Source organism: Thalassophryne amazonica, chromosome 9 (genome assembly GCF_902500255.1).
Source record: "Thalassophryne amazonica chromosome 9, fThaAma1.1, whole genome shotgun sequence".
Classification (NCBI taxonomy): Eukaryota; Metazoa; Chordata; class Actinopteri; order Batrachoidiformes; family Batrachoididae; genus Thalassophryne; species Thalassophryne amazonica.
Window position 1 is genome coordinate 106,225,795 of NC_047111.1, and position 12,936 is coordinate 106,238,730.

Consider the following 12,936-nt stretch of genomic DNA (forward strand, 5'->3'; position numbering starts at 1 on the left):
AGACTTGTGGCAGTAATTGACTGAAGGATTCTCAAAATTTCAAACATTGTTTCACTGTCCATGTACTTATGCAGCTGACTGTAGAAATGCTCTGAATGCAGAGTGGACGTCACACTTGTATTGTGTTTGGAAAGAAACACATGAGCGGCAAATAGAAAGATTGTTGTGAGTGAAACCCAAACAGGGCCGCAATGCTGCTTCTTGGCAATAGGGGGCACTCAAACAGGAAAAATCAGTTTGTGTGAGCAGAGTATTGCTGTTTTCCACTATTTCATGGCACATTAATACAGTGGAAAGCTGAAAGACAAATCAGCCAAATAGATTATGAATGCCATCAAATGACTAGAAATAGGACTTTGCAAGAAAAAAATTATCTATTTAATGTTTTCAGACCATTCCACAATCTAGGTGTCACAACAGAAAAGGCCTGTATGCCTCCACCAACCACGAGAGGAGTTCAGAGGTTATGTAATCAGCCTTGTATGTCTGCAAGCACTGAAAGTCAAAAGACAGTTTATAGATTAAGATTTGCCATGGATCAAAAACAGTCAAAATTTTCCTCATATCTCTTCTGTCTCTTCATTGTTTTTTAAGAGTTTCCCTCCTCTGTCATTTCCTGGAGGTGATAACGGTTGTGCATTATTATTCTTGCAGATGTGTGCACTCAACCCATTCAGCTTCTAGTTGTGGCTATTTTACAGGACACGCTTCATGCAGGTGATGTGATGTGATCACATCCACATAACCTGAGCAGTAACTGTCCAAACCCAAATGTCACCTTCATCACAGACTGTACAGGAGAAGTACCACGTGATGGCTCTGGCAGCGATGCTTCTCAAAGGCATTTGACAGTCAGATAACATTTTCTCCCTCTGTCCTCTGTTCAGGTTGGCTTTTTTCCCAGCGAGTGTGTGGAACTCATCAATGATAAAGTGCCGCAGTCCATGACCAACTCTGTTCCAAAACCAGGTACGACTGTACCTCTTAAACCACTTAAAAGAAACATGTTGGGAGCTGTTGGTGTCGTGACTTGGCATGATGTTGCTGCGTTTTTCAAGAAGGCCTTTCCTCTGCACGAGTCGCACTTTTCCTGGAAACATTCCTGACACATTGACAGATGTGTTTGGTCAAGCAGAGATTTAGTTAGAATTATAGTTCCGTTACTTTAAAAGTGTGAAATAGATACAGAGGATTTCTGTCGTGATGGAACTAAAATGATTTAACAGAAATCAAATGTTCACCAAAGTTGAACTGGACATTACAAATGATTGTATCCCGGATGAGTTTGAAATTGAGCATGATCCAGCTTCATGATGACCCTCTAAGCACTCCCCACTCTGGGCAACCCAGATGTGTGTGTCTTGTGATCAGGTTTCACAAGGAACCTCTAAGAACTGCCCACTTTACTGAACAGAGCTTGGATTACACTGGTCAACACCATTTTTCTTGAATGGAGTTTTTCAACAGATTTTGGGTAATATGGGAGCGCTGATTCCGAATCTTGTTAGTTTTTGCCAGTCACATCATGTTTTGAGATATGAAAACATAGTTTTCGTATCAAGCATTAAAGCAAAAGCTGCAGTCTTGCACACCTCTTCGACGCTATAAACAATATTACAGCTCTTGTTTACATTTCGCGAACCTGATTTAAAAACTATGATTTTGAAGCTGCTTTTGTGCTTGATTAGTGGTGTCAAACCCGTGAGTGAATGAGCAACGTTTCGGTAATCCATCAGTAGGGAACGAGCAGATTGCAAAAAACGTGATGTGATAGAGCAAAGCTGAGCTCAGATTCAGACTCAGTGCCCCAAAATTACCCTAAAGCAGTTCGCAAAGTACATGCAAGAAAACTTTTTTGTTGTTATTGTTGTTGACCAGCGTAATTGTAATTTATTCTGCACCACTATTGTTTTTTGTTGTTGTTGTTGTTGTTGATATCAGATGCTGGTTTCATACCCTAGCCATTCAGCCAAAAAAGTAAAATAAAAAATTAATAATTGATCTACATAAATTACAAACCTTCCACCTTTTAATTTTGAAAACAGAACTGCTAATATTTTATATACCCAAATCAAAATGTGGTAGTGTGGTTAGATCAGAATCATAGCTGGTTATTTGATATACAGAACAGAAAGCTCACGATTCATTCAGTATCTGCTCATTTATCTACCAAAGTGATCAAGATATCACTAAGCTACTTTGAATGCCGTGGTACAAATGGCCTGTGCTCACTGCAGGAGTGTACATTCTTGTTTACCTGAAAATGCATTTCTGTGTTTTCTTGTGGGCTACTGTCCACATTTTGCCAGGATTTTCACACCAGAATAGTTTTCACTTCATCAAATTATTAATTATTAAAAACTGAGCTTTTACAAAACAGTGGACCTCAGTCTAAGGTCAGAACTGTGAGGCTGCAGCATTTGCAGGAATTTCTGTTACATCTTTCTAAAATCGGTAATGTTAAATGTCTGATCCCAGAGTGCTGCTGTCTGCAGATGGGCTCTTGTTTATTTTGTCTTGATCATGAAATGACTTGAGTGCAGAAAATCAGGGATTACTGCTTCCCCAATTAATCGTTTAATTGCTTGGCAACAATGTAGAATTAGAAGACAAGTTGTTAATTTGGCTACAGTGAGACAGTATTAATGATTGTAGATAGCATGAGAAATAAAAACTACCATTTGGATCTAAAAAGATGTGAAGTTGAGAATTCACATTAATTGCTCATTACAGTCAATGTCACGGTACCGCTGTGCTCATTAAGCTGTATGTTTATTAGCAGCGCCGTCATCACCGTTTTGCTTAAAGCCTGGGTTTTACTAATCACTGGATGGCCGTCAGGAGTGACACAAACATGTCTAAAATGATGGCTGGTCAAATGACGACAGGCAGGAGGAAATGGGTATGAAAACCTTCCGGTGGAGGTTCAAGAGAGAATTTTGTCTGACTGTAAGAGACGGGAAAGCAAAGATAATTTGCCACTTTGATGAGCGGCTGATACACGGGTGGAAAAGTGTCATAGTTATTTCCTTTAGTTCCACAACAGCGTTGCAGTACAGTTCCGTAAAAGTTCTCACATTGAGGTTCATTTCTACCTCTATGTCATGAAAGAATACATTATCTATGGATTCCATCTGCATCCATGTGAAGTAAAAATCAGCACTAAGAGGTTCCATTTATTATGTGCTGAGATATTTTTAAAGCGCGATGTCCACTTTCACAAATTGTCAAGTGCTATAGAACGAGCTGTTCCTGGCTATTTGAATGGTGCCCTGTACACCGCGTAATCATGACAAAGGTAAGACTCGGTATTCTTGCAAGACACCACCACAACCTCAGCTAGACCCGATGAAACGTCAGCAAGAATCATTGTGAATTGTAATAAGATGCAACATTGCAGATACTTTTGATTCAAGAACAATATGTCACCAAGTGTAAAGCTGCCAAAAAGCAGTGGTGGGCACAGCTAACCAAAAAGTTAACTTTGATAACCGTTAATCCGCTAACTGAAAAGTTAACTTTTCTAAAGCTAAAACGATAAACCCCTAAAACATTTAGCAGAAGTTACAGATAAAAACTAAGCCGATAACTTTCAGTATTGACTTCAGTATACTGGCAGCTACTGACACAACAGCGAGTCAGCGCTTCTGTCTCAGATCAGCCTTCTCTCAGCAAAAGATGCTTGGTGACCAGAGAGAAAGGAAGAGGGAGGGAAGAAAAAGATCATTTATTTTTAACACCACACATACCTGCTGGCGTATTACTGGAGTCATGCACAGGCAGACAGTTTTGACCTATGGTTTAAATTTTAAACAAACTAATTCTGGAGAAGTTATTGGAATTAATGACACATCTGTCATTTTACAAAGTGAAAACATCAGCTATATGTTTTAGCTTTAAAGTATGGCACTAATGTTTAATGGTTTAGCATTTAGACACACATGCCGCACTGCATTATGGGAACATTAGTTTCCTGGCATCAGTGGTTGCTTGGTCAGTATAACACACTTGACTGAAACATGTGGTGGGTTTTACAAATAAATCTGTATTTGTAAATATGTCACTCTTTTTTATTTGTTAAAAAAGGGTAATTTAAAAACTGACAATTCTGTTTGCTCTATTTTCTGACCACTGCTACTATCCAGTAGATGGCAGTGTTCATGGCAATGTGAATACCATTTGCCACACATTCGCTAAAAGTGATGAATCACTTAACAGTGGAACATTTTTGAACACTAAAAAATAATGTTGCGGCACGTTATGAGCCAAGAATGTCCATGATGACACATCGTGGCGTACCTCGACATTGTTCCCGACATCTGCAAGACCACTGGACTCACCAAGTGTTAGATCAGCCTGCAGCTCAGCGCATCGTGTTAAAACACTCTGAAGCTGGAAGCCCCTTAAGGTTACTTGTTCTGTTGCCTGACAAAGTCAGCAGAAAAATGAGAACACTAACAGTTAGGACTGACAAAAATGGATGTTTAACCAGCTGAGACTCAAGCAGGTTGCTTCTGTATCAGTCTGCTGCAGATGATTGCTGTTGTCTTACAGATTTCTTTGTGTTGGGGCCTTTTTTCTGTACAAGTGGGGTCCAGATAACTGATATCAGAGCACAAATGTGAATGCATGTTGTATTCACATGAAAACTGCATTTTGGTAACTAGCGAGTTCAATGAGGACACAGCATACTGATCATGCTGTATCAGGTCTGAAAAATCCACTGCAAACAACTGTGCAGATCCATTGGCAGTCAACAGATAAGCTCTTTAGCTTCACTTGTGAACGCGAAAGGCAAATGTAGCCAAACAAATGCCTACTGCAAATGAAGAATAAATCCTGTTGCAATTAATAAAGAGCCTCGCGGGATTTAGCAGCTGCAGTACAAACTTCAGCTGTGCTTGAATTTTGCACTTAGCTCCTCAAACTCAAGCTGTAACGTACGCCACAGCTGCCCATGACAACAGCAGCTCGTGTCGAGTTTCACAGCCAGTGTCGAGAACCTTTCGGAATCCGCATCATGTTTTCTAAATCCTAAAACTGATTCAGCCCGTATTCAGCCATACTGTGAGTAGAACTGAGCATGAACCATTGAAAAGCCCACAACAAACCAAGATTCGGATTAAATGATGACACAGCAACAAAACAACAACCCCAGCGGGACCAACATTTATTATTACAGTCTCACAGTTTCGGGTTTTGTTTTGACGCCTGTAATATTAAGTTTCTAGCTGATGTGATTTGAGCTTTTTCTACTGTGTGACTGATCAGAAATGCATCTCCTGGTGTAGCGTTTACTACTGTGCACGCCACGGTCCAAGGCTCAGTTTCATGTCCCTGCTCAAAATATGGCTTTAAGGCAGTGTTACAGTGCTTGTTCCATTTTTGGTTGGTTGGTTGGTTTTGTATACTCTGCCCACTGCATGGATCTTCATTTTCTAGGCATGTGTTTGTTATAGTCCACACTATTCACAAGTCAAGTATTTAATTATGTGTGTGTATACGTGTACACACACAGGTGCATCTCAAAAATGTGAACATCATGAATAAGTCCAATATTATACTATTAATACCCTATATTTTATAGTTTCAATACATAAAAACTAAAATGTTTGTCATTTAAAAAAAAAAAATTGAAATCGGAATATAAATGTTTGATTTTAGCATTGTGCTGTTAGCATTTAATGTGTATAATCTATGTGGAGGAAAGTATTGAGTGTTTAGACACACTGCTCCTAAATGGTTGTTTAGAAGGAGATGATGGTCTAGTGGTTACGCTTCTTACGCTACGATTCTTGGTTCAAATCCCAGCCTAACCGGAAAATCACTAAGGGCTCTTGGGCAAGGTCCTTTATCCCCTAGTTGCTCCCGGTGTGTAGTGAGTACCTTGTATGGCAGCACCTTGACATCGGGGTGAATGTGAGGCATTATTGCAAAGCGCTTTGAGCATCTGATGCACATGTAGAAGCACTATATAAATGCAGTCCATTTGTTTATTTTACTCCATCGCTGCTGTACATCTGCGTCACGTCTGACACATGCACACAACAAATGAACAGAGAAAGTTGAGTTTAGTCTTCATATCAAACATCAAGAAACAAAAGAATTTCCGCACCCAGAGTCCCATGTGTTAAGGCAGTACCAGGTTGAAAACTCCTGACTTCCTATTCTGTGTCATTTTTTCTGGTACTGTGTATAGTGTAGCACTGCCCCCAGAGGTAAGCTGTAAAGGCAAGCAGAGAAACAACAATCTGCTGGCACAGAGGTGACCTGCAACAGCCCAACACTGAAAGCCAGGCTTAGGAAATGAAGCATCCACCATAAGAAAAGAACTCCCTTGTGTCCTGGATAGCAACAACCCAGGCAGACAACCAGTCCATGCCTGTCTCTCAAAAATAACCATCTATCTGCTGCAGCCACGGAAAACATGGGCGTCCCCATGGCCTTCTCACCGAGTCCTCAACACCGAGGCACCCGCTTGCTGGATCATACCCACAGAAACATGCCACATGGCCACAATGTCATAGCTGATATTCCCTCACAGTACAAGTGAGGGTACCTAAATAACCATTGGTTTGACACAGTTTCATTCAATCAGTATTCAAGGATCCTGCTGCTATGATGTTACTTTAACCGAGGTTAAACACTTCATGCAATACATATGTTCATGACATGTCTGAAATGAACAATGCATTTAATACATATTAGAGGTTATGCAAATGATACCAGTCAACCTTGAAACATTTTTTGTTCTTCAGTTCAGCTAAGAAAGGCCACATACTTGTCATGATTTTACTTTAAAAACATTGGTTAGTTAATTTTCAAATAACTGTAATGTATTCGTATGCATAGTACGGAGTGAGATTGTGTGTTTTGGTTTCTGATGCCTGCAGATGTCTTGTTGTTTGTAACATTAACGTGGGCTAAACCAGAAGGCGCTGCATCCGACGCGGCGCTCAGTTATTTTCACTGTCAGAGCAAATAACTAAATGTGCTGTTGTTTGAGCTGTCTGTTTCGCTGTCCAGCCTGCTTGTTCTACACTACCTCAGTGCATCTTTAATACATGTATTTGTCTTGATTTGTGGCATTTGACTGTGACTCCGCCTCCTCTGCCTTAGCCTCCCCCTGCTCTGGCCTGCAGCCTGCTTCTTGGAGTCTCTTCCCCCCCTGTGCGTGTTGGTATACACACTTCAGCCACCTGATCCCGTCACCTGTTCCTCCCCCAAAAGCACAGCACACATGCATGAAAAATGTTTGCCTTTTTTTAAATCTCAGTTTGGATGAAGTTAACTACATTTTACCAATTGTTTGATTAAGGCTTCATAGCTGTTATCCCGACTGCATGTTATTGGTGGATGCTTATTTATAGCTTTATTCGATGCTACACATCGACCTCATTCATTAAATTTGATCTCACACACAAATATTCTTCCAGATTTGAATCTCTGAACAGATTTGAACTAAATTGCATTTTGGAAAACCAGTCATGCACACATGCCCAAATGTAATGAGTTTGTAGTTGTGACAGCTGATGTTTCCGTTATTTTTTCAAAAAGGTAGATTGTTACCAATGAAAACCAAAGCTAGTCTGTTTAAATTTCTATTTAAGGGTGGTCATACTAACTGGGGGATCTTTAAGTGTGTACGGTGGCCAGTAATGATCACAACACTTCCATATTAAGACAACACGAGCAAATGCAGAAAATATTAACACATACAAAAAATAAATAAATAAGCCTGCATCAATTCAGCAACTGGTAGTTGCATCAGATGACATCTTGCATATTTCAAAATACTTTCAAGCATATAGAATACAAACCTACAGCACATGTAACAATTTAATTTGAAAATGTGTCTGCTACAACACACGCAAACACAGTGCAAAGCTTTGCAACACAACGGAAGTACTCATCATGCAAACAAACGTTTCTGCCCAGATGACTTTAACTGACTTCTTATCTTTAGTGCATTTCATATCTTATATATAAAAGTTGAATGGGAAACTTTTTCCAAACTTTTGATTGGTACTGTATGTGGGTATGTATGTATGCATGCATGTGTGTTCGCCAATGACTGGCCTGTTGCTTAGCCACAGTAACAGAGGCAACACACACATACCCCACCATTCAAAGAGTGGCACACTGTGCACTGAACGGTCTGTTGTTTAAAATCCTCTGGGCAGACACTGCTGTTTGTAGTTAGTACTTCTTCTGTTATGTTTGGAGCTTTGTTTGGGGGCATTGTGTGAATCAGACACATTATGAAATGTAATTGTTGCATGTATGCAGGTGATTTTTTTTGTGTTCTCTATGTTTGCAGTTTTTTTCTCTGTTTGCAAGAATTTTTTTTTAATGCAACTACATGTTCAATTGATGGTGTTTTAATTTGGAGGTGTTGTGGCCTCTGTCCACCACTGTAGGTTTCGTCAGTTGTCGTCATTTGTAAATATTATTCTGTACATTTTGACATGACAGTTTATGTTGTGTTGTATTAGCATCAAAGCATTATTTGTATGAAAAGCTGTTGAGCTCACCGCCCAAAGAACAGTTGTTCTGTTCTCTAACTTGACATGCTTTTCTCCCTCTGCCTGTTCTCTCATGCCTCCGACATCCATCCATCCATCCTTCCATCCTTCCATGCATTCATCTTTTGGTTCATCTGTTCATCTGGCTGCATGCAGACTTGGAGATGGAGAGTGTAATAGACGACAGTACGTGGGTGGCCGACCCGCTAAACCACTACAACCTAAGTTCAGGTAGACAAAAACTCCTTGGCATGTTGCACTGCCACTCACCAAAAACTCCACACTCTTGAGTGCTGTCATCCTACTGTGTGACTCTCGGGTGCCTCTTGCAGTTCCTTAAAATATGGAATATTTAGGGACTTATCAGTATTCACACAGGAAAATGAAGCATGTATTTGGTTTGCATTTCAGTCGGAAGGTATATCTTTTTGAACAATATTTGTTTATCATCATTAACATACATACTCAGCATTTGCTATGCTCTTATTAGAGGATTGTGTGTTTTTTTTTTCTCTTACATGAGTAAGCAAAACTGACATGTCAAGCAGAACATGTGCAGTGAGGTAGCAGGTCACTTAAGCTCTTACGCCTAGCGGCCATCCATGGTGGCCATTCTTGATGTTTGTAGAAGGCTGCAGTTGAGGTTAAAACATGCTCAAGTTCAAATTGTTGGTCTGAAGTTCCCTGGAGGGGGTGTCTGTAAGTTTCACGTCCTTAAAAGCCTTACTGTGTTCCAAGCTGCCACACAGTAAATTTGGCAGAGTAAAATATACTCTGCCAGGATAACATTTGGTCCCAGTCCAAATAGAGTTAAATACACTCTATTATAGAATGAAATCAGCTCTGCCATCTTGCCAAGTCATGTTTTTCAACTCCAATAAGAGCCATTCACAGCATGATAGAGTTGAGTTTGCCCTGTGATAGAATTGATTTAGCACTTTGATAGCGTATATTTAACTCTATTTGGACTGGGACCAAATGTTATCCTGGCAGCCACTACTTTACTCTGCAAAATTTACTGTGCATTTAAACAGCCTATTTCTAATTTTACTTCTAATCTGGTTATTTTACACTCAGTCAAGATTTACACTCAAGATCTGGAACCAGTTTAGAAGTTCCTTCTCACTTACAGATCTGTCTCAAGCTACACCAGTTGCAAAAAATCATATGTTTGCTTCATCATTAAGGCCACATAAAAAAGCATTAGTTTATCATCCCGCCCACATGCTGAAGCCAGCCCGCATCAATTTATTTTTTATTTTGGTGAATTATATTGCCGGCGGTACAGCTGGTGTAAGAACCGGCACATCCGCTAGGTAGCGAGTGTGCTTTGGCCGAAGACGGCTGAAGTTTACTGAGCCCAACCTGGAACCTCCCGCTTGTTGTCATTGACAGCCACAGATGTGAGGACAATGCCATTTATTGTGATACAGGTTGCCTGCAAAACCAAGAAGCTGAAGCCGTGGTACGGAGTGAGCATTTCTGTCGAGATGACTGTGAGCGATATTTATAGCCAGTATGCATGTGTTATGCTGGACAATGGAGGTAGCTTGGACACTAAGTACAACAGTTGCAAGGTGAGTTTTTCCTTGTTCGCTTTTTCTGTGATGACTCATTAGTGCCAAAAGGCACTCGAGCTTGTTTGGTCCGGCCGGCACGTTTGTTTTCCGTAGGATTCTTCTGGCCTTATATGCATATTTTTGATCACAGGACCATTTTCAGCAGATGTAGTTGTGATGGATCAACAAAGTTAACACTGAATATTATTGGGGGGGGGGGGGGGGGGATGATGATTATGAGAGGGCACTGAACACATACCACAAAGTGTCTCATCAGTCTGACCCATGCAAAAGCAAAACAACAACGGTCATGATCAGTCCACTGTACCTGTAACAGTGCAGATAGCGGTTATTGAAATGCAAAACAAAGAAAAAAACACCCCTAGTCTTTGCACAGGTCCTTGTCGGTATCCGATGCAGATTGCAGCCACTTCAGCCAAAGATACTCAGTTTTGCTTGAGCTGCTCCAAACACTGATCAAAATCGGTGTGCGCAGATTCAGGAGAATTCCTGCATAAACAGTGGTCATGCATTGTAGATTGAACATTGTCCAGTGTTGATGGTAAACTTAAGAAGGCTTAAAATTCACAGGCAGCACAGCCTTGTGGTCTTCCAACAGAAGGCAGATCTCCGCCATAGTTACAGGTGCAACAAGCGGTGAAGCTTCTCCGTCTCATTCGGACTTACTCTTTGATTTGGACATTTTGCATTTTGGTCAAAAAGCTGTAAATATGAAAACTAAAAAGAAAACTGATTCCAAACATGGTGCGAGGTTTGCAAGGCAAAACATTAAACAGTGCAGCAGAACTCATCAAATGCCATACTGGAATTCCCCGTGTGAGTCCATTTTTGTTGGATTGGGTTTTTGTCCTTCACGGTCACTCAACAAAATATTGGAATCCGCTTGATTTTGGTCACTAATATGGGTGGTGTTTGGTTGCCTTGCTGCAAAAACTTGAGCAACAAGATTCTCTTTTTTTGCCACCCACCTTCATTCCCCATTTCTTAAAAAAAAAAAAAAAATCCTTCAAATTCATCAGTCCACCTTCTGAAACACTTGATCTTTTGTGGCTCTTCCATTTTTTTCTGATGTACCAAAAAACTCTTGAACTTACTTTCCAGTCTCCTTGTTGGTAAAACATTTAGTGCTAGCATTTCCGGGTCAGATCTTACCTTGAATGACCTCGCATCATTCTCAGCACCCTTTGAACAACCCAAGATTGCGAACTCGCTTATTGCTGTGACAGAAGAAAATGTTGTCCCTTCAAATCCTGGCAGTCCAGGATGAGCTGCCGCCTCTGCATATGCTTCATGCAAGAATTCATGTTAGTTTGAGCAGAATACTGTCTTCTGCGACTAAAGGTGTATGCAAATGAGCTCAGCAATTTCTTGGCTTACTACAGTGTGTTTCAGAGCTGTTGAATGGCCAGCTGTGTTTGTGTGCTCGTCCATTTGGTCGGTGCTGAAAGGCTGCCGCGGGGAGCCATGATGCTCAGACTGTACCAGCCTTGATTTATTTAATCCTTTTACAACAAAGGGGCCTGTAAACCCTTCCATTGAGCGCTCAGCTTTGTTCTGCAGCAGGGAGAATCTCTGTCTCTCTTTCTCTCTCTCTCCATGGTGACTGAAAGAGCACATTCCAGAGACACAGCATTGGAAAAATGTGCTCTGTATGCCGTGATCTCCTCTGTTCACCACCAACCTTTTGCTGTTTCACAGCAGAGTGATGGAAATTGTTACCACTGCTTTGCTGCAGTTAAAAAGGAGGCCCAAAGAACTGGGGCTGAAATGACTCCTTGAGGAACTTGAGTCATTCCAATAATAAAACTCTGATTTGTTACTGGCGTAGTGCACGGACACTATTTACTGACACAACAGGAGATGTGTGTTGACCGTGTTATGACTAGCAAGGGATCAGGATGCCATAGAAATGTCTTAAACAACTCACACAGTATAATTATCTGACCTAATGTCCACCGGCATGATCAGTATGTTAAAATTGCTAATATTTTTTACTAAAATAAGGCTAATAAATGGCCTTGGTAAGTGAGGCACCTCACCCTATGAACAGCTCATGTAACATTCAAATCATTTTAGCTAGAAAGGACAGTTTTACATCTGGACTTTAGAACAAACTTGACTTTGTGATGGATGGTGGAGGAAGAGGTTTCTGTGTACTTAATAAGGTGCTCTGACACATTTGCACGACTTTGATCCGCGCACTTGCACACACGTCATTGTGATGATCCCACCCGCTGTGTTTCCAGCTGGACCCCGTGCTTTGCTTTGTTCCACTGGCTGCCACGCATTATCCGCTGGACGCTGTGTATATATTATAATTATTTTGTTGTGGATTAATTATTTTCTGTCCGAGTTAGCTGTTGAAAGCTCCTCTAATCACTTCCGGAATCACAGAGGAGCAGCTGCTTTTCTGCTGCTTTTCTCTTGCGCACACTGAATGCGGTGGAGAAAGCATTTGGAGCCATCTAAAAAGGTAATTATTTGTCATGCTTATATTGTAATGGCTTGGTAAAACAGTTGCATGTTATTTTCTTCTTGTGTACAGCTGTAAAAGTATGTTTGTGATAGATTTAATATCTCATTATAATCGTTCAGACGAGCTGCGCTCTGCATTGCCCTGACACAATCACTCACACTGTTCACTTCTTTCTTCGACTTGACAAGCTGCACGTAGTGTTGGCAAGTACAACCTCAATTCCAATGAAGCTGGGACATTGTGTAAACTGTAAATAAAAACAGAACACAATGATTTGCAAATCCTTTTCAACCCATATTCAATTGAATACACCACAAAACAAGATATTTAATGTTCAAACTGATAGACTTTTTTG

The 12,936-nt window shown here is 40.6% G+C and overlaps 1 protein-coding gene across 6 annotated transcripts in view; it reads left to right on the forward strand.

Annotated features, from left to right (window-relative positions):
• arhgap32b (Rho GTPase activating protein 32b) overlaps window positions 1-12,936 on the forward strand; it is a 264,214-nt gene that overhangs the window by 203,686 nt on the left and 47,592 nt on the right. For 3 of the 6 annotated variants that reach the window (XM_034178901.1, XM_034178902.1, XM_034178906.1), the window contains 4 exons: window positions 888-969; window positions 4,356-4,358; window positions 7,120-7,170; window positions 8,682-8,756. In XM_034178901.1, the coding sequence (XP_034034792.1) occupies window positions 888-969; window positions 4,356-4,358; window positions 7,120-7,170; window positions 8,682-8,756 (211 nt within the window). The remainder of the gene's footprint in view (window positions 1-887; window positions 970-4,355; window positions 4,359-7,119; window positions 7,171-8,681; window positions 8,757-12,936) is intronic. The other 3 variants (XM_034178903.1, XM_034178904.1, XM_034178905.1) reach the window with 3 other exon arrangements.